This window comes from Stegostoma tigrinum, chromosome 40 (genome assembly GCF_030684315.1).
Source record: "Stegostoma tigrinum isolate sSteTig4 chromosome 40, sSteTig4.hap1, whole genome shotgun sequence".
In the NCBI taxonomy this organism is placed as follows: Eukaryota; Metazoa; Chordata; class Chondrichthyes; order Orectolobiformes; family Stegostomatidae; genus Stegostoma; species Stegostoma tigrinum.
The window spans coordinates 10,187,462-10,207,599 of record NC_081393.1 but is presented as its reverse complement, the minus strand read 5'-3'; the positions used below and the strand labels follow the sequence as shown (position 1 = coordinate 10,207,599).

The window sequence follows — 20,138 nt, the reverse complement described above, 5'->3', positions numbered from 1 at the left end:
AAGAGATTAGTCATTAGAGTCATTCTCCCACTCTGTCTAATGTTGCTGCAAGCCTGAGAAGAGAATTTTGCCCAGGCTACAATCTAATCTTCACCAGTATATTACTGTGTAAAGTTATCACAAAAATTAAGTCAGGATTCTATTCTTTCTTCACTTGCCACATGGCATTTTGTTGCGAATAATTTCAAATTAATTGTGGTATCATGTTCATTTCAATGAAGGTTGATGGAAAGGAATATCTAACAGGATGTATAATGGATGGCTCATCAGATATTTTCAGGTTTACACCATTGTCAGTGGACATAATGACCTTCAGTTTGTGTTTCTGTCAGCTCTGCCACAATTCCTCATGACGCTGTTATTACATCTTTTGCCATTTTTGATGCTGGAAGAATCAGATGAACAGTTGTGTTGAATACATTGCATTGAGTTGGTTGTGTTGTATTGCATTGTGAAAGATCTCAATCCAAACATTTCCTGTAACCTCTCCTATTTTCTATCACTGTTCACCCTCAGAGCAGAGATTCTTGAGCAGTACTCCAACAAATTTATCCAAAGAGATGATATGGAACGCTTTTATATTCTCAACACCCTCTTTCACCTTGCCGGTAGGTTGAAACATTTCCTATGAGTGGTTGTAACTTGCTTCAAAGCACAACTTTCTTTTAGCAGTAGCAACTAGCATGGTGTAACCTGTTCAGTTGAGCCCGTCAGAGGGTATCTCTTCCACATTCAGGGGCAGACAGTTGTCACCATGGAAAAAAATAATCATGTCCTATATGTTGTCGACAGCTGCTGTTCATCTTCAAGTGGACTTTCTTTATCGTGTGTATTGGAGTTTCAGCTCCACAGATTTGAGTTAGACTAAAGTTTTGAGTACTGGTTCTGTGCAGTACTCTTTTCATTGGGCCTTTGTTGTTGTTGCCCTTTTTTTGTTTGTTGCATTTTTTCAGGCTTTTTTCAGTTTCTGTTTATCTTTCCAATCCTTTAAAACCGGGGAAGCCATTTAACTTTCCCCACTAAAGGAGGTCACTTGCGTTCAATTCCACATACTGACAAGTCTTTTGTTCGCAGTATATCCTAACAGTGGTATTCGCTGTTGCTGTGTGATAGCAATCTCCCTTCCATGTCAGAAATTTTTTGGGACCAAACCCCATTCCAGATTCTCCAGTCCAGTACAGAGGGGGTGCTGTGGTGTTTGGGTTGTGGTCTTCTGAATGAATCATGAAGCTAAGGCCCTATCTGCTCTTCCAGGTGCATCTATAAGGTCCTATAGCACTACTTGAAGAAGGACTGAGGAGTTCTGATAGCTTCCTGGCCAAAAAAGTACTGTTAGCTGAGTTCTGTGGAATTGCTACATTTCTTCATACATAGACTTTTTCTATTTCAGAAACATACCTGTATGCCTGTTTAGTGGATTTCTTCATCAAGTGCTCCAAATACACCAGGTAACGGTGCAGATAACACTATTGTCCATATTTTGCGTGTTTTGACTTAAATGTGATCCCTGAAGGAGTTCCAGAAAATTAATTACACGATACTTCTGTTCTTCAATGTTCTGTGTTTTACTTGATATGCAGCACTCAAACACAAAACCATAGTCACTGTAGGGATTGAAACTGCCCCTGGATCTTTGTTGAAATACCTTTGTTTCCCTCCTTGCAATGAGATTCAACCAACACACAAAATGCCCAGGAAAATTTACTCGTGTGTGACCAGTCAGAGAAGAGAGAATAGTTGAAGAGCAACTCTTCTGCATTGTGAGTTGATTAGCAACAAACCCAGGAGAGAATCAACCTGTGTGTGGAAAGCAAGTAGATGGGAAAATCAGTGTTGAAGAAGTTGATAGGAGTGCACCTTTTTCCAGATACCAAGGGCTGGGGTCTGAAGTCTGAGGGATTGTGGGGTCAGCTGAGGTTCAGGAGTGGGGATATTGGGCACTGGAACCAGGGTGTGGGGGAACTGCTGAGAGCCACCCCAGGCTGGGTTGGAGGGTCTTTTGCCACAATGGGAATTTCATCAGCTGAGTTCTGGGTGACAGTGCCAGCCAGAGGAGAGCATGGGATCAGAGAAGGAGGTAGCAGGAGGTTTGAGAGAGGGAGCACAACTTTTGGGGTAACAAGATGTAGAACTGGATGAACACAGCAGGCCAAGCAGCAGAAGAGGAGAAGGAAAGCTTTTATTCTAGTACTCGAGTGGAATTGTGAGTTCAGGTTGTGGATCCTGCGAAGCATGAAAAACAGGAGAGGGGCTTTGCAGGCCTGGGAGAGGGAGGCTCTGAGCTGTGGTAGGCTTGATTGTAGTACCAGGAGATGCTGGCGCATTGCTGCAAGTGTGTGTTTCGGAAGTTGCAGGGAGAAACGTTTTTGAAGGATCTCACTGTTCTGAATGTAGTGGTTGTCATAGTTGGGGACAAATTGGGAAGGCTTCAATGAATGCTGCTTGGCCTGTTGTGTTCATCCAGCTCTACACCTTGTTATCTCAGATTGTCCAGCATCTGCAGTTCCTACTATCTCTGAAACAAGTTTTGGGATGGGGTTTGGGTGATGAGATGGGGAGAAGGAAGCTACAAAAGGTCAAAAGGAGTGAAGGAGTCTGCAAGGGATGTCAGAGGAGAGAAGGAGCCTGCAGAAGATCTCAGGATAGAGACTGTAAAGGGTAGAGTCCTAAGGAGAGATGATAGTATTAAACCTGCCAACAAATGAGTACTCTGTGAACTCGGGTTCAAGGAAACTTCACATCACTGAGGAATCAAATTTCCTGCAAATAAATGTGGAACAGCTTGCTTAAGGCTGCATCAGACCAGGAGGTTGGAAAAATTTGTTAAGAATCTAACAGTAATAAACATTGTCAGTTATTAAATTTAATAGTAAAATTGAGATCTGAGATACAGTAAGTGAAGTTGTAACTGCCTCATAATGTTTCAGCTTTGTGATGATGTGATGGAAATGCATTTGATTTGATCTTATCAGTCTGTGGATTGTGTGCTTAAGGTGATGGATTCTCATGTCGAAACATGTCAGCTCTATAGTCATAGAGTCATACAGCACGGAAACAGACCCTTCTGTCCAATGAGTCCAAGCCAAACATAATCCTAAACTATCTTTAAAAACATTTCTTAACTGATGGATGTTGTCTCATTTCAATTTAATTACTCTGCGATCTCAAACATTAATGTTCTCCTTGTGTTTTATAGCTATAAATTTCATTGTAAGTTGATCATTATTGAGAATGTTGATGAATGTTTCTAATTCTCCTTCTATGTCAGTCTGAATTCTCCATATGTCAATATGAATACAGAAAGTATTGTTACTTTGTGACAGCATTTGCTATTAACTGAGTTGCTGAGAATGATAAAGTAGTCACCAAATCATAGCCCTTGATACTCGCTGTTTGAAGAATTGAAGGTCCTCTCTCATCGCCTTTCTGAACATTAATATCCTTATATCCTTACATCTTGTTCCTCGCTGACATTATCAAAAATCATGCAGTCAGTTTTCATTAACAGGACATTAATCCACAGCTTTTCATTTACAGTATGATCTTTAAATCCAAAATTGTTATTGTGCTGTTCAACAATCATGATGCAATTCAGTACAAAATATCGATTCTATTTTCCTCCTTGAGTGCATGTGCAAGCTTAAGTTTCCGGCGCTCGGCCTTGGAATTTTACTCCAAGCTGATCTTGGCCCAATCCACAAGCAAAAATTGCCAGCTTCCATCTAGTTCACTTCGTTGTCACCTTGGGGCCGGTCTCGAAAACTCCACTCTGCAGAAACCACAACTAATCTAAAACTACTCAATCTTCTTTCCCGCCAATGACTGTTAAGCTTTACTGGCTTTCCATTCCTTGATTAACAAGTCTCTCTGAAGTCTCCATACTTCCTGAATATGAAATCTGCACAAGCCCAATGTAAATGCTCAGACCTGTTCCTTTACTTCTCATGTGTCTTCCTTACATCTGACACACAGGTGATGGAGCTTTCACTGGGCTGCTCCACTGTTGACACCTCCCTCCAGATCCTTTGACCCACCAAATCTCCAGTCTAAAGTAAACCTCCTGGCAGATAACAAGATGTAGAGCTGAATGAACACAGCAGGCCTGGCAGCATCAGAGGAGCAGGAAAGCTGACGTTTCAGGCCTAGACCCTTATTCAGAAAAGAAGATTCTAGGCCTGAAACGTCAGCTTTCTTGCTCCTCTGATGCTGCTTGGCCTGCTGTGTTCATCCAGCTCTACACCTTGTTATCTCATATTCTGCAGCATCTGCAGTTCCTGCTATCTCTGAAATGTCCTTGCATTTTTAATTACCTTTGGAATTCTTCATCTCTGTGTAGCCCTGTCCAGATTCTGAAGAGGCCTGAAGCAATATACATTGCTGTTTTCGAGATTGGTTTAATGCTTAGGAAATGAGGAATTCAATGTGGTTTTGTTGTAAACATTGGAAAGGACAACCAGTGATAAATAAAATTCCTCAGTGTGCAAGTATGACATTGATTTTAATGCTTTGCTTTGTTCCTCTCCAGCTGTGAAACCGGCTTTAAACATGGTGACCTCTTCATGTCATATCGGAACATGTTCCAAGATGTACGAGACACAGTGGATTTTGTTCATGACTCAGTAAGGTTTCCAAATTCATATTCCTGAGTTGTTGTACTGACGCAGTTGTTATACAAAATAAGAATACTTACGGACCTGATCATACTCGTAACAACAATTGAGATTCCTAAGCTCTCCCCAGGTTCCTGAGCCCAGGATAACTGATTTCCCTTTCTCCTTCTCTCCATCTCATTCTCATCATGTCGATATATTCCCATTATTTCCCTTGCTTCCGTTCTTTCTCATTTCCTCTATTAGTTTTCTATCCATCTGCTTTTCTCTATATTTTTGTATTTATTTCTGTTGCAGCTTCTGCATCATCTTTCTCCAACTCACACCATAAATGACAGAGCTTTGAATATATTTCCTTCTCTCATGATTTGCTTCTATCTCTCTCTGGTCACTTCCAGTCTCTCTTGTTTGCTTTTTCTTTTATCTGCCTATCGTGATCTTTCCATTGTTGCCTCCCTCTCTGTTGCTCTGTATGTTGTACTCTTTCTATCACTCTCCTTGTATGTTTCTTCATCGATCCATCTTTGTCTGTTTCTTTGTATTTGTCTCTTTATTCCCCACAATTATCTGTCTAAGGAGCCACTGTTACCGTTTCTTCTTTGTTGCATCTTTCAAGTACATAGTGCCCCCTATTGATAAATAATTGCAGGCACATGCCATAATTTGCAAACATTCCGTTATTGAAGCCTCATTTCCTTTTCTTTGGATCTGTGAAATGATTACAGCTCAGGTACAAAGTACAAGTAGCTGTGGAGATGCTTGATACCTCAGCCCTTAAATATCAGCATGTTATGGCACAGGAAGGGGAACAAAGACGTAAAGGAGTGCTTGCAATTTTAGGCACAATCTTGATAAAGGAGGATTTCATTGCACCCCTCTGCTCCATTTCTATGTTTGTTTACCAGATCGGCATTTATTTTAAGGACAGCCCATAAGAAGAAGATTTCAGGTTCTGTAACAATCTCTCCAATCAGATCATTACAGAAGGAAGGAGGCGAAGAATCCAAAATCTTTGGATGGTCGTAGTTCTGCATGAACCACTTGTAGGACTTACATTTCAGGCATTGAACTCTGTAAGGGGACAAGCCTTATCTGGTTGGTACACAGCAGAAAAATGGAAATAATCTGAATCCACAAATCCCAGGCTGGTTTTCGTCAGGTCCTATGCAGTTTCTACAGCCCCTAATCAAAGGGTTGAAGCAGCTTTAAACAATGGCTTTGTAAGTTTTTTTTCTTTGTAAATTTTTCTCTGCCTTTGCAGGGGACCTTGAAGAAGAAAACTCTTGGAAACCTGGAAAAGTATGTTATGAAGGATGTGAGTAGAACATTCTGGTGCTTTGGTGTCCATTCTCCTCACTTCTCAGAAGCTCCTCCAGCACTAAATGCACTACATAAGTAAATGCCCCTAATGAAATAATTCTTTTTAAATCTTTAAGAACATGCTGAACCATATAATCAAAGAATAGTACCGCACAGAAGGAGGCTATTCTGACCACTCAATCTGGCTCTTTCAAAATGCCATTCCATTTGTCAAATTCACAATCTCTTTACATATCCCTGCAACTTTATCTGCACTGTGACTTTTCCAACTTGCTTTTCAAGGCTACTGGTGAAATTGTATGCATTTCATCATCACAACAGTGGTGCTAATCTGGCACAAACAAGATCGTGTCATTTTTGGGAACTTCTAAATGATAACATGTTCTGGTCTAGCTAGATTGCTAATACTTCTCCAAAAGTTAATGACAAATCTCCTCAAAACAACTGCATGCAACCAGGAAGAAAATCAGAAGGACATTCAAAATAATACAATAATTTTCTGTGAATACTTGAAGCCATTGCCTGTAAAAATATTGGAGCTGAGGACAAAGATGTTTTACTGTGTGGAAATGGTGAAGTTGGAGGGACATGAACACAACAAATTGGAGCACAACGTGATCCATTTAAGACCCTTAAATTGTTAAGTAATGACCGTATAAGGGCGTTTTCCTGCACGATTGGCTAAACAGTGTAGCCTGCATGTTGTGTAATGGATTTACAAGGCAAACTTGCCTTTATCTCCAGAGCTATGCAGTGCTACAGTCTGTAGCCATGTGAGGAGTCCTTGGCTAGCGGAGCACCCGCTGGAATCACAGGACTGAGAGACTACTCATGACAGTGAAATTTGGAGTGGGAATTTGGGGATTGGGGTGGTGGTATTAGGTGTCATGGGTGGGTGTCAGTGAAAGAGAAGTGCCATTGGTGGTCACAACCAAGGATAGGAGGGTAGTTTTCAGTGGGCAGGTCCAAGTTATCAGGTAATACAATGGCAAATTTAGAGAGTGTCCTGATATAATAACCATATTGCAAAGGACCCAGTCACGGCTCCAGTCAAAGAGTTTCAAACTCCACAGGTGCTGCCACCAAGTTGGACTCTGCAGTTTTGGTCGGAAAGGTGTACAATTCAGGCAGCAGAAAAAAATTCATGGGATTTGTGTCTGTTGCCATGCTGATTGTAAATTTGCCCCGTTCCTTTTGAAACCCATTCTCCTCATATGACCTGAAGCATAAAAAAAGCTTCTCATTCAAGCAATTGAAACCCATCAGGCAATAATTTTACATTCAGTGATCCATCCTCAACACATCTGCAGAGTATAACTGAAGTGATATAAAACTGATCAGGTAGATTTTAACCGTGACTGGAAAAAGGAGGGATGCAAATTTCAAAACACACTCAGGTTTAGATTCAGCCGAATACTTACACCGCATTGAAACTCCGAGTTTGCTTCCATGGGCCAAAAAGCGTGTCTTCTAATTGGAAAATCATAGTTTGCTTATGTTGCTGAGGAAATTGAGCACTGTAGAAACGTTTTCAATACAAACCACACATATTTCAACGCAAACAGAGCCGTTTAATCCAACTAATCACTTTTTGCATTTAATGTGTACTCCACATGCATAGCTGTCCTAATCCCATGTTCCTAATCTGACTCCATCTCCTTTATTCCTTTTTGTCACATCATAACTGTTGATGTAAATTTTGTTTTGTTCACTCACTCTAACAGTGTATTCCACAATCATAGTTTGTCCAAATAAATGTATTTTTTTTGTTTCTTTCTCCTAAATCTCACATATTTGGCCTAGTTTACATCAGTGTCTCACTGTTTGAGACTTAACAACTGCTGAAAACAGTGTGTTCATCTCAGCTCCATCCCATCCCTTCTCAAATTGAAACATTTCAAATGGCCTGCGGAGATTCCCTGGCCTAACAAAAGTATTACACTGGCTAACTGAGTTGCAACTGACAGTTGTTCCTTTACAGCCTCGGTTGCCTGTGCTCCTTCGGCGAATGAGAGAAGTGGGAAAAGTTTTCCTTGCCACTAACAGTGATTATTCCTACACTGACGTAAGTGTAAATTTTATTTCATTCAATGCCTTCTGCAACTACCTGGGTTTTTAAAAATCTGCAAATAAACACAGAGAATTTGGGACTTAACCGAAATTGATCACCACTTAAAAAGAGAAAAGACAGCTCAATGAAATTCCAACCAAAATACACCATTCTTGTTACACACATTGACCATACATGTTCTGTTTTAATGAAAGATGCAGCAAGTTCTGATCAGGAATGACCGTCCTGGTAAAGGAATGAGAGCAGATTCAGCGATAACTTGCAGAAGAGTATTCGTTAAATGCTTCAGGAGAAATAAGTTGAGAGGCCAATTGAAAAAGAGCAGGGTATTGGCAGAAAGTAGATCGCTGTGTTCGAGAACTGACATGGGAAAAATGGGCTGAATGGCATCCTGTTTGATATCAATCTGATTCTTTTCAAGATGCTGGAAAGTCAACTCCCTTTTCTTCATTCATGGTCACTGTCTCTTTAGCAGTTGGTTGCAGCCATCCTTTCTTGTTATGTATTCAGTCTGTTCCTGAGCTGTCATCATAAACTGACATCAGTTAATGGGAGTTTATTTTCACCGCCAACCATTTAAAGTAGGAAAAGCACATGCACCAATACTGATAGCACAATCCGAAAACTTAGGTTATGTGTCAATGCCTCTGAATTTGAGTTTCTCCTGTTGACAGTTTCTTCACTAAACTTGGAGCTACCTCATAATATGGTCTGCTATCATGAGGAACCCCAGAGAATGCATGTTTGAAATAAAATAAAACAAAGAATTGCAGGTGCTAAAGATCTGTAACAGAAACAGAAATTGCTGGTGAATCTCAGCAGGTCTGGCAGCATCTGTGTGAAGAAAGCACAGTTACTGTTTCAAGTCTGGTGACTGTTCATCATAATGCATGTCTGTCTTGGACCTCAAAGTTTTTGAAGCCCAGGACAGACATGCATTGTGATGAACAGTCACCGGACTCGAAACATTAACTGTGCTGCTGGAGGTTTCCTTGGCAAAGAACATAAATTGAGCACAAACAAGTTTTCAACATTAGAAGTAGGAGTTGCTCACTCAGTTGCTTAGGCCTGCTCCACCATTGAATGGCCGACATCTACTTCAACTCCATTCATTCTGAAACCTGGAGCAGTTTGATTCAGGGCAGATTAGATGAAGTGTCTAAGCTGTAGATGGGGGCAGAATGTTAACTTGTGTTCATGATAATCAAACCAGTATGCTTCACACATGCTTCCTTGGACACAATGCTGATATTAATATCTGTCACTCTGAAACATGGATACTCAAAGACTGTGATATTATGAGGAGCATTTCTCCTAAATTATGTGGAATTAGGTCATGTAGGATGTTAACATATTTAAAAATCTAAACTCTGACCCCAATCCACCTGGAAGTTGCCCTTAAAAATGGAAAGAACTGCAGATGCTGTAAATCAGAAACAAAAACAGAAGTTGCTGGAAAAGCTCAGCAGGTCTGGCAGCATCTGTGAAGAAAAGTCAGAGTTAACATTTCGGGTCTGGCCACCCTTCCTTAGAACTGGAAGTTGCCTTACTTTGGTTGTAAAGGACGGAGTAGGGACACACAACCAAACTGCTCCCAGGAGGTGGATTGTTTATTGACCTATCCTAACAAGGTTGTATGCCTTAGATTTAATTTATATTTTAAATTGAACTCTGGCCAGCCAGATTTCATAGCCTTTTGAGAGCCAGAAGCTCAAGTGCAACAAGGATGGATCCAGTCGGTAAGCTTTTGCTAAGCAACTGGATCCAGCTTTCCTGCTTCACTGCTGTGATCAGATAACTTGAACCATTCCCTCCTGATCCACAGTTTCCCTCCCTCCTTTCCATTCTTGGATGTTCTTGTGCCCAAGGCCTATCTCCCTCATTACCTCACAAACTAGCTGGCTGCAGCTGGAGTAAAAAGACAAAAATTGAAATCAGGTCCTGACTTAAATTCAGCAGAATCTGGAGCAAATTTTTTGGCCAGAAACAGCTCTCAGTTCCCTGCCAGCCTCCAAGCTAGGATTAGCCCCAATGTGTCTTGGTTCTTGGTGAGTGTATTATCACAACAAGGGAAATTATTCATGCATCAGTCATCAAAATGCTTTAATGGACCATAGAAAGCAAGTTTGCTGACAGGAGTTTTGTAGACTGTTTGAAAGAGAAAATGATTTTGTGGAACTGAATCTTCACAGAAAATGGTGATGTATGATTTTTGATGAGCTTTATAGAAGGTTTCTCATTGTGGACCCGATCGAGTTTTCTCGAGGTACCTTCATTCATTTGGCTATGCACTTCAGCTCTCGAGTTCCCTGCACATTGTGTTCTTCCATTTGCCACAGTCAGAAGTACTGGCAATTGTCAGGACCTCCTGGGATTCCGACACCTGTATGATCTTTAAAATCATCTGATCACACTGTCAAATGCTGGCATTTGGCAGCTGTCCTGCATAATTCGTTTTTATTTGCCCTGGGCATGTTGGACAGAAGTTAATTGGCAACCTACTTTGCTGACAGGGACCTGGAGGTTCTACCAAATGCAGTTGTGTGTGGTCACTGACCATTGATCCTGCCCTGAGATGTCGGTGACTGATGAAGGTCCAAGGATCGAGTCAAAGAGTTATACAGCACAGAAACAGACCGACTGATCTGTGCCAACCAGATATTCTGAACTGACCTAGTCCCCTTTGCCATCATTTGGCCTATATCCCTCCAAACCCTAGTGACAAGCTGGCGTAGCCAAGTTACTGCTCTGATTTTCATGATGAGAATTGTCAACATTTAGTTTCTACCTGGCAGGTGAGAGGTTGGGAAACTGAAACAAGGTATGAAATCATGTGGATCTAAAGCATGCTATTCACAAACAAGAATCTCATCTAACTCTTACGCTTGCTTGGAAAGTGGGAGTTTTTGGTTCTGTTGCTGAGATCCTCACTGCCAATCTCACATGATTCTGCCAACTTTCTCGCCAATGAGTATCTTGTGCAATGGCTGGGAAGATTCCGTTTCTAAATTGTGACAATTTCACAGGGAAATGTTCGAAACACTTGCTGTTAAAATTCACACATGAACAGCACTTGCTTGAGGTCACTGACATTTGTGAAAGGCACTGAGTAGGTTGTAGATTTTGAAGCGTGTAGATGTTCATGGGTTGCTCATAATTTCAAAATGATTGGCAGGACGTAAACAGCAGACATTAACTCCTCAGACATGTGACTTGCTTGTGCTCATCCTCAATTCCTTTCTTTTGCAGGCAATAATGAAATATCTGATCGACTACCCGCATGGGCCAAAGGTAAAATTCCAAATCACTGCATCATACATGTCACAGACTGAAGCTGACCTGTAACAATCAGGGTGTGGTCTGCACATAAAACACAGTGCTGGGTAATGGGGCTTAACAATGAGCATACCTGAAAAAGATGCACCCCGTTTGAAATAATCAGACAAGGGAACAATCAATTTTCAACTAAAATAAAATGACATGGGGACTTCAGAACTGTGCAGGGCGAAATGACATATCACAGTACAAATCGTGAAATATTTAAGATCTAGAGGGTAAATGACAGAGTGGATGCTGAAAGGACATTTCCCATTCTAGGGAAGATGAGAATGAGGGGACACAATTTAAGAAAAACAGTGATCATCCATTTTAGACAGAAATGAGGAGAACATTTTTCTCTCAGAGGGCTGTGTATCTTTGGAGCCCTCTTTGAATTACACCAGAGAGCAGTGGAGGCAGGGTTGTTGTGTACTTTTCAGGCAGAGCTGGATAGATTCTTGATGAACAAGGGAGTCCAATGTTTTGGCGATAGATGGAATGGAATTGAGACCACAATCAGATCAGCCATGATTTTTTGAGTGGCAAAGCAGGCTCAAAAGCCAAATGGCCTACTTCTGCACCTGGATTAGTAAGCATGTTTGTACTAATTTCGGTTTACCCCTGTAGCCTCAATATTTACCTGTCCTTGTTTGCATCCCAGCAGCTGAACCATTAAAAGGCAAACAGTCCCAGAAATATGTTGACGCCAAGTGCAGTTATAGGTGAAGCACAAGTGTGAACCTGAATTGTCAGCTCCTGCAGAAAGTACAGACCTTCAGTACTGTACTAAACTCATGACTTGAGCCATTTCAGTCCCCAGTATTTACTGTCTCGTGTTTTTACATGCGTATTCATTTGAACCTGACAACAATTTTTACCTCAACATTTGAATGCCAGGTCCTTTTTCATACCTGATCCAGACCTCTGAACACAGGTGATACAGTATCACAGACGCTGCTTTTGCTGCCCTCCTGTATTTAATGTGACTGCTCTATGTCAACTCTCAATTTCACTCCTTAGAATACTTACTTTGGCCAACTGTACATTGAACTTTTTCTTTTCACTTTCTGTAATTCTTCCTCCTTTCTGCTTCACTGACTCCCTAATACTTTGAAATATTGGTGTAAGGTGTAAGTGGGTCTGATGTGGGCAAAGAAGTGTGAGTGTTTTTCTGTTGTTTTGACTTCCTGTTATTATGGTCAGGAATTGCCCACCTTCAGAAAAAATGTTGCCCCGTGGGAACTCTTATCTGGATTGACTGCAGCACTTCTTTATAATTCCAGTATGTATTATCCTACATTCCTTTACTTTAACACATCACAGGAAGCAGTGCAAAACAGACATGTCCTGTACCTTTTGATTTTCAATTGAAGAAGCATAGAGGAACACATGTTGATGTTACCCTTACCATCTTCAGGACTTGAGTTCTTCATTCGTGGAATGCAGCAAAACTAAACTCATTCTCAATGCTTGTGGTGATCTGTATCCCCAATATGTGAATAACGAAAACTCTATGTTTGGACAGTATTCTTTTTGAGCCAGTTCAAAGCAAATAACAATTTTATGTTTTTATAACTTCTTAAAGTTGCAAAAGTATTTCAAGCCCTCAACAAGCAATATTAAACAAAATTTAAGACATGAACACAAATGGAAATATGAAGACAGGTGACAAAATGTTCAAGAAAGAAAGAAAGGCAGAGAACTTCAGGAAGCGTATTCCACAGTTTAGGCCTCACACAAATGAATGCATTGTATATGATATTGGAACAATGAAAATCAAAGATGTGCAAGGGGCCTGATTTGAAGGAGCTCAAAAGGCTTGTCGAATTTCAGGCGTTCACAGAGGACAAGGCCATAGAGAGATTGAAAACAAGCATGAGAATTGTCAAATTGAAACATTTCCAGAACCTAATGTTGGTCAGCACGTTTTAACATCTGACATTTCTTCTTTTTTCTTCACGAGTCTGGCACCTCGCATGTTTCCTGGCATTCCTACTTTGACCTGATTTTAGTAGATGCAAGAAAACCTTTATTCTTTGGAGAAGGAACCGTTCTCAGACTGGTTGACACTGTGAGTAATGGAGGTCTGCCTCAATGACAAAGACGGAAGTATGAAGCAGTAAGGTTGCATTTTTCATCCCTCTCACTTCGGGCAGCTGCTTCTTGCTGATTATCTGAGACTTATCTTCACATTACAGCTCACTGCATTGCAAGCAGCAGACCAGTTGCTCTTAATCACACCATCCCAAGGAAACTGTAAATGAATTGTCACCATTTTATTGACGTGATGTGGAGATGCCAGTGTTGGACTGGCGTGGACAAAGTCAGAAGTCCCATGACACCAGATTATAGTCCAACAGGTTTATTTGAAATCAACAAGCTTTTCGAGCGCTGCTCCTTCAACAGAAGGATCAGCATTCTGAAAGCATGTGATTTCACATAAACCTGTTGGATTATAACCTGGTGTCGTCTGACTTCTCATTTTATTGGAGCCAAGGCTTCATTACTTATGATGCCTGTTAGTGATTTATGGAATAGCACAGCTCACTGTTCTTGGACAGGGTCTGAGGAGGTGTCATCACGTGACCTCCCATCGGCAACAGCTCCTCCCCAGCCTCAACCATTGGTCACCCAACATGTCGATCATCATGCAACCCTACTTTCCAAAGACTTTTCTGTGTGTCCCTGTGCTAACTTGAAAATCTGGTCGCCCACACCAATGAATATATTCTGCCGGAAATTCTTGTGCTTGGTTTGAAAACTTTGTTCTCATTATAGAAGTTACAAAGGCAGTGAAATAAATTACATATCTTTTCATCCAAACTATTCGACATCAGAATTTCTCAGGTTGCTTCAGTGAATCATGCTGAACATTTATTTATTCATTTACATTATATTGCAGGAATCTGGGAAACTTCGAATTGGCACTTACACAGGCCCCTTGCAAAACAGTATTGTTTACTCTGGAGGTGAGTCCCCTGTGCTGTCAGATTGAGTCTTACACACTTGCATATGTTGTCTATCAACACAATGAATATGTTTAATGTGAGGGCATTGAGGACAACATTTTGACAGACTGTTGAAATTAATTATTAAAAACGTGCAGTTCAAATATTTGACTAACTCCCGTTGACCTCTGGTCATGTCACTGAACTCAAGGACGTTTATACTTTACGTATCTGCTGACTCAAGGGGAGGCAATGCCCTAGTGGTATTACCACGAGACTATTAATTCAGAGACCGAGGCGATTTTCTGGGGACCTGTGTTCAAATCTCCCCATGGCAGATGATGGAATTTGAACTCAATAAAAATCTGGAATTAAGAGTCTGAAAATGACCTTGAATTGGAATTATTGGGGAAAATTGGTCAGGAAAAACCTGTCTGGTTCACTGATGCCCTTCAGGGAAGGAAACTGCCATCCTTACCTGGTTTTGCCTACATGTGACTAGAAATCCACAGCATTGTGTTTGACTTAACTGCCCATGAGGCAGTTAGGGATTGGGCAATCATTGCTGGCCTTGTCAGTGATGCCCATATCTTATGAACAAAATAAAAACAAAACTTGTGGGTGTCATTACTCTGAAGCCCCACCCAATCCAAAACATTGGCTCAGATATATTTCCCTGTAGAATCTGTATGATATCTGACACAGCTGAACACCTGTTGAAGATTTTAAAGCAAGCTACTGAGAAATCCAGTCCAATTATTCCTGTTTGACTGATGCATATTGCACGCTCATTCCTCATAGAGAAATATCTCCTTCCCAAGTTAAGCAAGCCTAAATAAAGCTAACAAGTCTGCAGAGGCATACGATTGGAATTTAACAAATGGAACACTGGAAAGCTTTCCATTGCTGACTCACAAGATTATCTGGAACTGGTTCGAATGTATACCATTTCAGGGGGAAAAGTCTTGATGTAATTCATGTCTAGTCAACCACTAATCCCATATAAGAGAAGATCTGTTTGGTCCAAAGATCTGCATTATCAAGTTCCATGTGGTGATCCTGCTGCATGGCAGTGATCCTCCCAAGGTGGGCAAAATGCCTGAAGACGTAGGATGCGGCCCAAATTGGCCTCTCAGTATGTATTGAGCCACATTATATGTCTTCCTGACTATTAGGAAAAAAGTCAGCAGGCGTGAAATGCATTGATAGTGCACTTACATTGCATGGCATACCTGCCTAACTAATAGTGCAATTGACCACGAAAGGTGGCCAAAATCTGGTTGTCGTTAATTCATTGAAAATTGCAAGATTGTGTGAGAATAGTCGCTCCAAGCCATGGTGGTCAGTGCACCATGAATCTCAGTTAGCAAAAGACTTTAAATGAAAATGGGATCTTTCTGCCTGACGGATTGACAAAAGATTCTATGTATATGTTGTTCTAGGGTCTTCAGATATGATCTGTGACCTTTTGGGAGTGAAGGGTAAAGAGATTTTGTACATTGGAAATCATATTTTTGGAGACATCCTCAAATCCAAGAAACGGCAGGGCTGGAGGACATTCCTGGTTGTGCCTGAACTGGCACATGAGCTGCAGGTCTGGACAGAGAGGAGCAGTAAGTCCGAGCTAAGTGGATTTGGAGGCACATCCAACTTTCCACCACTCTCAATTTGTAAATAGCTAACAGCTTTCATGTCTGCATTAGAGTGCAGGCCATACTGTGGTTAAGGTTCAAAATGAAATGAATATATGGAGTCCAAATATCCTGTGAGTCTAAACCCATGGTGAGTGCAAACTTGAGCGCATTCGATACACAATTAGTTTATCCAAGTGTTCGTAGATCTGGATCATTCAAAATTTGTATTCAGAAGGCTGCACTCACCCTTTGCTCTGTGTTTGAATTAATTCAATTGTGTTTTTTCCTCCATTGTTAGCACTTGATGGCTCTCACCAAAGTCAGCAATGACATTCTCTGTGACCAGTCAATGCCCTTTGCATTTTCTTTGACATCTCTGTAAATTTGATGCAAATAATCACCCATTGCCCTCTGATGCCTTTCTTCCATTCTTCAGCTTGGTGAGACTGCCCACACTTGCTTCCCTCTTCCCCATTTGTTTTTGGCAGGAGTATCTGAAGTGTATTGTTAGTTCTGGAATCCTTCAATTATCTGTCATTGGCTTCCTCCTTTTTCTTTATTGACATGCTTCACCCAAGCCACATCATGTAAAGACATGCAGTTAGTCTCCACATGTGCATCAACATTCAACTTTACATCTTCTGCTGGAACTCACCCATGCTTTTGCATCTCTGATCCAAAGTACTTGCAATTTAATTTAGATTCCAGTCTCCTAAAGCTTCCAACTTAAAAATCACATCCATGTGTTTAGATTGTTTCATGGTTTTATCCTTTGCTTATCTTAATGGCAATTTCCTTACCCATCCTGTTTGATCCTTTTCTGCACCTCCAATTCCCTTTCCCTGATAATTACCAGTTATGCTTTCAGCCACCTTAGTCCCATACTCTGAAATGGCATTCCTAAACTCTTCCACATCATCACCACTTTCTCCCTCTTTAAAGCCTGAAAACAGATATGTTTGACAAAGATTTTGGTCAGCAGTCCTGATCTTTACTGATTTGACTTGGCAGCCACCTAATTGTCTCAGTTTATGTGACCATGTTGGGATGTTTTTCTATGGTGTAGACTCTATAGAAATGCAGTTTATTCTTGTGTGGATCTCAGTAGTGTAGCTATTTATGATAATAAGCAGCATTTCACCTTTTCTTGTCCTTTTTCACAGGTCTTTTTGAAGAACTTCGGAACCTTGATATGTTTGTGGCAAATATTTACAAGTGAGTGAGTGAAAAGTAACCCTGAATTTGTGGGAAACTGTTTTCACTGTGCACAAGATTGAAACATGTCCCAAAATGAACTGAATCCCCACTGTGAGGTTAGAATTTACAAAGAAACTGCATCAATGGAGGCAAACTAGCCTATAAAAATCAGACCAGGAAAGGTCTGGCTTGGAGCAGCCCCGACCAAAGGTGTGAAAGTGGTTATCCAGCCTTTTAGTTTGAAGGTTGTCATCAAGACAAGTGACTAAAGCCTAAAGGAATAAAGATGAAGTTGTGTCACTTTGAAAGAAGATGCATACTTTGGAAGTGCGTCCTTGCTGACTAAGTATTGAAAATGTACTTGTCTGATATGTTTCCTGTAATGGGGGTAAAGATAGGGCAATGTTAAAATGACCTTGACGTAATATTTGTTTCTGTTATGTCAGGAATCTGGACAGCAGCAGCAATGAACGTCCTGATATCACCTTAATTCGGAAACAAATAAAAGTAAGAGGTGCATTCAAATGATAGCATCCTGGCTGTAATCTTGAGTCAATAAAAGGGGATTCAGTGATTCACCTTTATAAATATGTGTTGGGGACTTTGGTTTTGTGAAAGTCAATGAAAAATACTGAATTCATCTGTCTGGAGGTCATTAAATGCTGTAGTAAACACCTGACTGCCTGCACTACTTAAAATGACTTGCAGGTAGTCAAACATGCTTCTGTTAAACCTGAAATGCAGACATGTTGGAGCTGGATTGCAGTTGCAACATTGTGCCAGCCACCCATTCTTGGGAGTTCCTAATATGAGTTAAAAGAGAGACAGAATGCTGATCAGGGCTACTTCATGTTAGATGGTCATTACCAGTAAGTTGTGTCAAACTTCCTGGAAGTCATATTGAGGCTATCCAGTAGTTTGATAAGTCTTTACATGTACCCCACACATTTCTGGTCAAAGTGACATAATAGTGTCATTCAAGCTTGAGAGACTTACCAAGGTGATCCCATGAAAAAGTGGGGAAGAGATGTCAAGAGCAACTTGATAATGTCCAGCCTCTGAAATCAAAATGAGGCATCTCAGTGAATGCCTTACAGAGACAGGTATGATATGTAGTAGGATAAAGAAAGTAAACCCCACAAGATTTTCAAGTACACCAGGACAATAGAAAGTAAGGAGCGTTCTCAGAACTTTAAAGCCAAGCTCAGACCAGGTGCCTGGAAATGCTTCTTTACATTAATAGCGATTGTTCAATGTCAGGAAAATGCATGAGTGCTTACAGTGAATTCACAGTCAGGACCAGTGAGATGTCATAATCAGAAGACAGCAAAACTGTTTAGTTTTAGACAATAAGATCCAAGGGGCTGAATATCCTTCTATATACAAAACCTTTTGTTGTGAATCTATTTTGTGAGAGCCTGGATTATTTTTTCACTTTTTTTCTACTTTTCAACATTTAAACATTTTTAATCTTAACTTTTTGCACATGCTTCTAGGCAGTGACCCATGAGATGGACATGTGCTATGGAAAGATGGGAAGTTTATTAAGATGTGGCTCCAGGCAAACACTATTTGCTAGTCAGCTGATGCGTTATGCTGACTTGTATGCTGCCTCGTGTATAAATCTTCTATATTACCCTTTCAGCTACCTATTCCGAGCACCTCCTGCCCTGGTAAGTCTGTGACTATCTCAATTTGTATGTTACAAAACCGAGACTTAGAGAGTTGAGATGAATAGGAACAATTATTGGACCGGAACCACTCTGATATTGACCATTAATTAATTGAGACAAAGAGAATGTTTCCTGTTCTAAAAAAAGGTCATCAATGAACCAAAAGAGATTCCAGAAGGAACTTCTTTTTCCAAAGAATGGCGAGAATGTGGTACTTGCTACCCCATAGCGTCATTCAAGTGAAAATAGTATCAATGCATTCCAAAGAATGTATATAAGTATGAGGAAGAAGAAAATGAAGCATTATAATTAATTTTAATTTTGTTGAAGCAAGTTGGTCGGGCACTCAAGTGGAGCACAATGGTGGCAATTACTGGTCAAGACAAATTACCTGTTTGTGTGCTGTGCATCTGACGTAGTCCTGAGTAGTCATTCAAAAGGACAAATGCCTTTTATCTGTGGAATGCTTGCTTGTGCCGAATGTGGAGATTGCAAACATGAAGGGCTCACATTTACTGAGAGGCTGCAAGCTCATTGATGGAGGTGTATTTATAAGGGCTGAGAAAATCAGAAGTAGAATTGCTTCAGTTCCTTTTCTCTCATCACCAGCCATACAGATTGTTGTTTGGAAAGCCTTGGCTACAAGGCTGCAGCTAGGGTACCAGAGAAGAGGGACACATGGTCAAATGGGAGGAAGGGGTGAGGAGGTAATAAGGTAGATGGGTGAACCTTAGATTGCAGGAGATCCAGGAGGTGGGCATTTTTATCAGATCCCCTGTCCGTGCTGACAACCTGCCTATCTTGCGGGTTTACAATTCCATCCATTGGGTACAACACTTTTTACTGGCAACAAGCTTGAGAAGACCAGTAACTGCTGCTGTCACTGGACTCTGGATAAGTACAACTTCTTTCTAAATAGTTTCAGCCAGTGTTGAGAGCTTTTTAGTTCTTGGATGACTGGGCTGGTTAATAGTTACTTTGCATGATCTTCAATTCACAATAGATTAATTCATGAATCGGTCTGTCAGTCTCCACTAATTTGTCTTTTGTTATTCTCCCCCTTTTACTTGGAGAATTTACAAATGATATTCAGCATTGATATTTACTGCGCCACTCATTTGATGAATTAAGTATCTTGAATTAATTTTTAAAAAGCAAAATATTCTCCCTCTTCTAACAATCCTCATAGATTTCACAGATTTTTGAGAGTAACAGCTTTTTGTATGCAAATTTATTTCCAACTTGAGTATCAGTTTCAGGAATAATACACCAATTTGTCTGTTTTGCTCATTCTCTGCTGAAGGCATTGCCTTGAATTAGACTGCACCTTGAGTGACACTGAAGTAACAGTCTCATTCTTCCACATA

The 20,138-nt window shown here is 40.6% G+C and overlaps 1 protein-coding gene across 3 annotated transcripts in view; it reads left to right on the top strand.

Annotated features, from left to right (window-relative positions):
* LOC125448102 (cytosolic purine 5'-nucleotidase-like) overlaps nucleotides 1-20,138 on the top strand; it is a 48,100-nt gene that overhangs the window by 23,259 nt on the left and 4,703 nt on the right. For all 3 annotated transcript variants that reach the window (XM_048523140.2, XM_048523139.2, XM_048523141.2), the window contains exons 5-16: nucleotides 517-608; nucleotides 1,391-1,448; nucleotides 4,526-4,619; nucleotides 5,872-5,925; nucleotides 7,912-7,995; nucleotides 11,251-11,292; nucleotides 13,283-13,390; nucleotides 14,222-14,288; nucleotides 15,710-15,880; nucleotides 17,065-17,116; nucleotides 17,545-17,605; nucleotides 18,595-18,771. In XM_048523140.2, coding sequence (XP_048379097.1) covers nucleotides 517-608; nucleotides 1,391-1,448; nucleotides 4,526-4,619; nucleotides 5,872-5,925; nucleotides 7,912-7,995; nucleotides 11,251-11,292; nucleotides 13,283-13,390; nucleotides 14,222-14,288; nucleotides 15,710-15,880; nucleotides 17,065-17,116; nucleotides 17,545-17,605; nucleotides 18,595-18,771 — 1,060 coding nt within the window. The remainder of the gene's footprint in view (nucleotides 1-516; nucleotides 609-1,390; nucleotides 1,449-4,525; nucleotides 4,620-5,871; nucleotides 5,926-7,911; nucleotides 7,996-11,250; nucleotides 11,293-13,282; nucleotides 13,391-14,221; nucleotides 14,289-15,709; nucleotides 15,881-17,064; nucleotides 17,117-17,544; nucleotides 17,606-18,594; nucleotides 18,772-20,138) is intronic.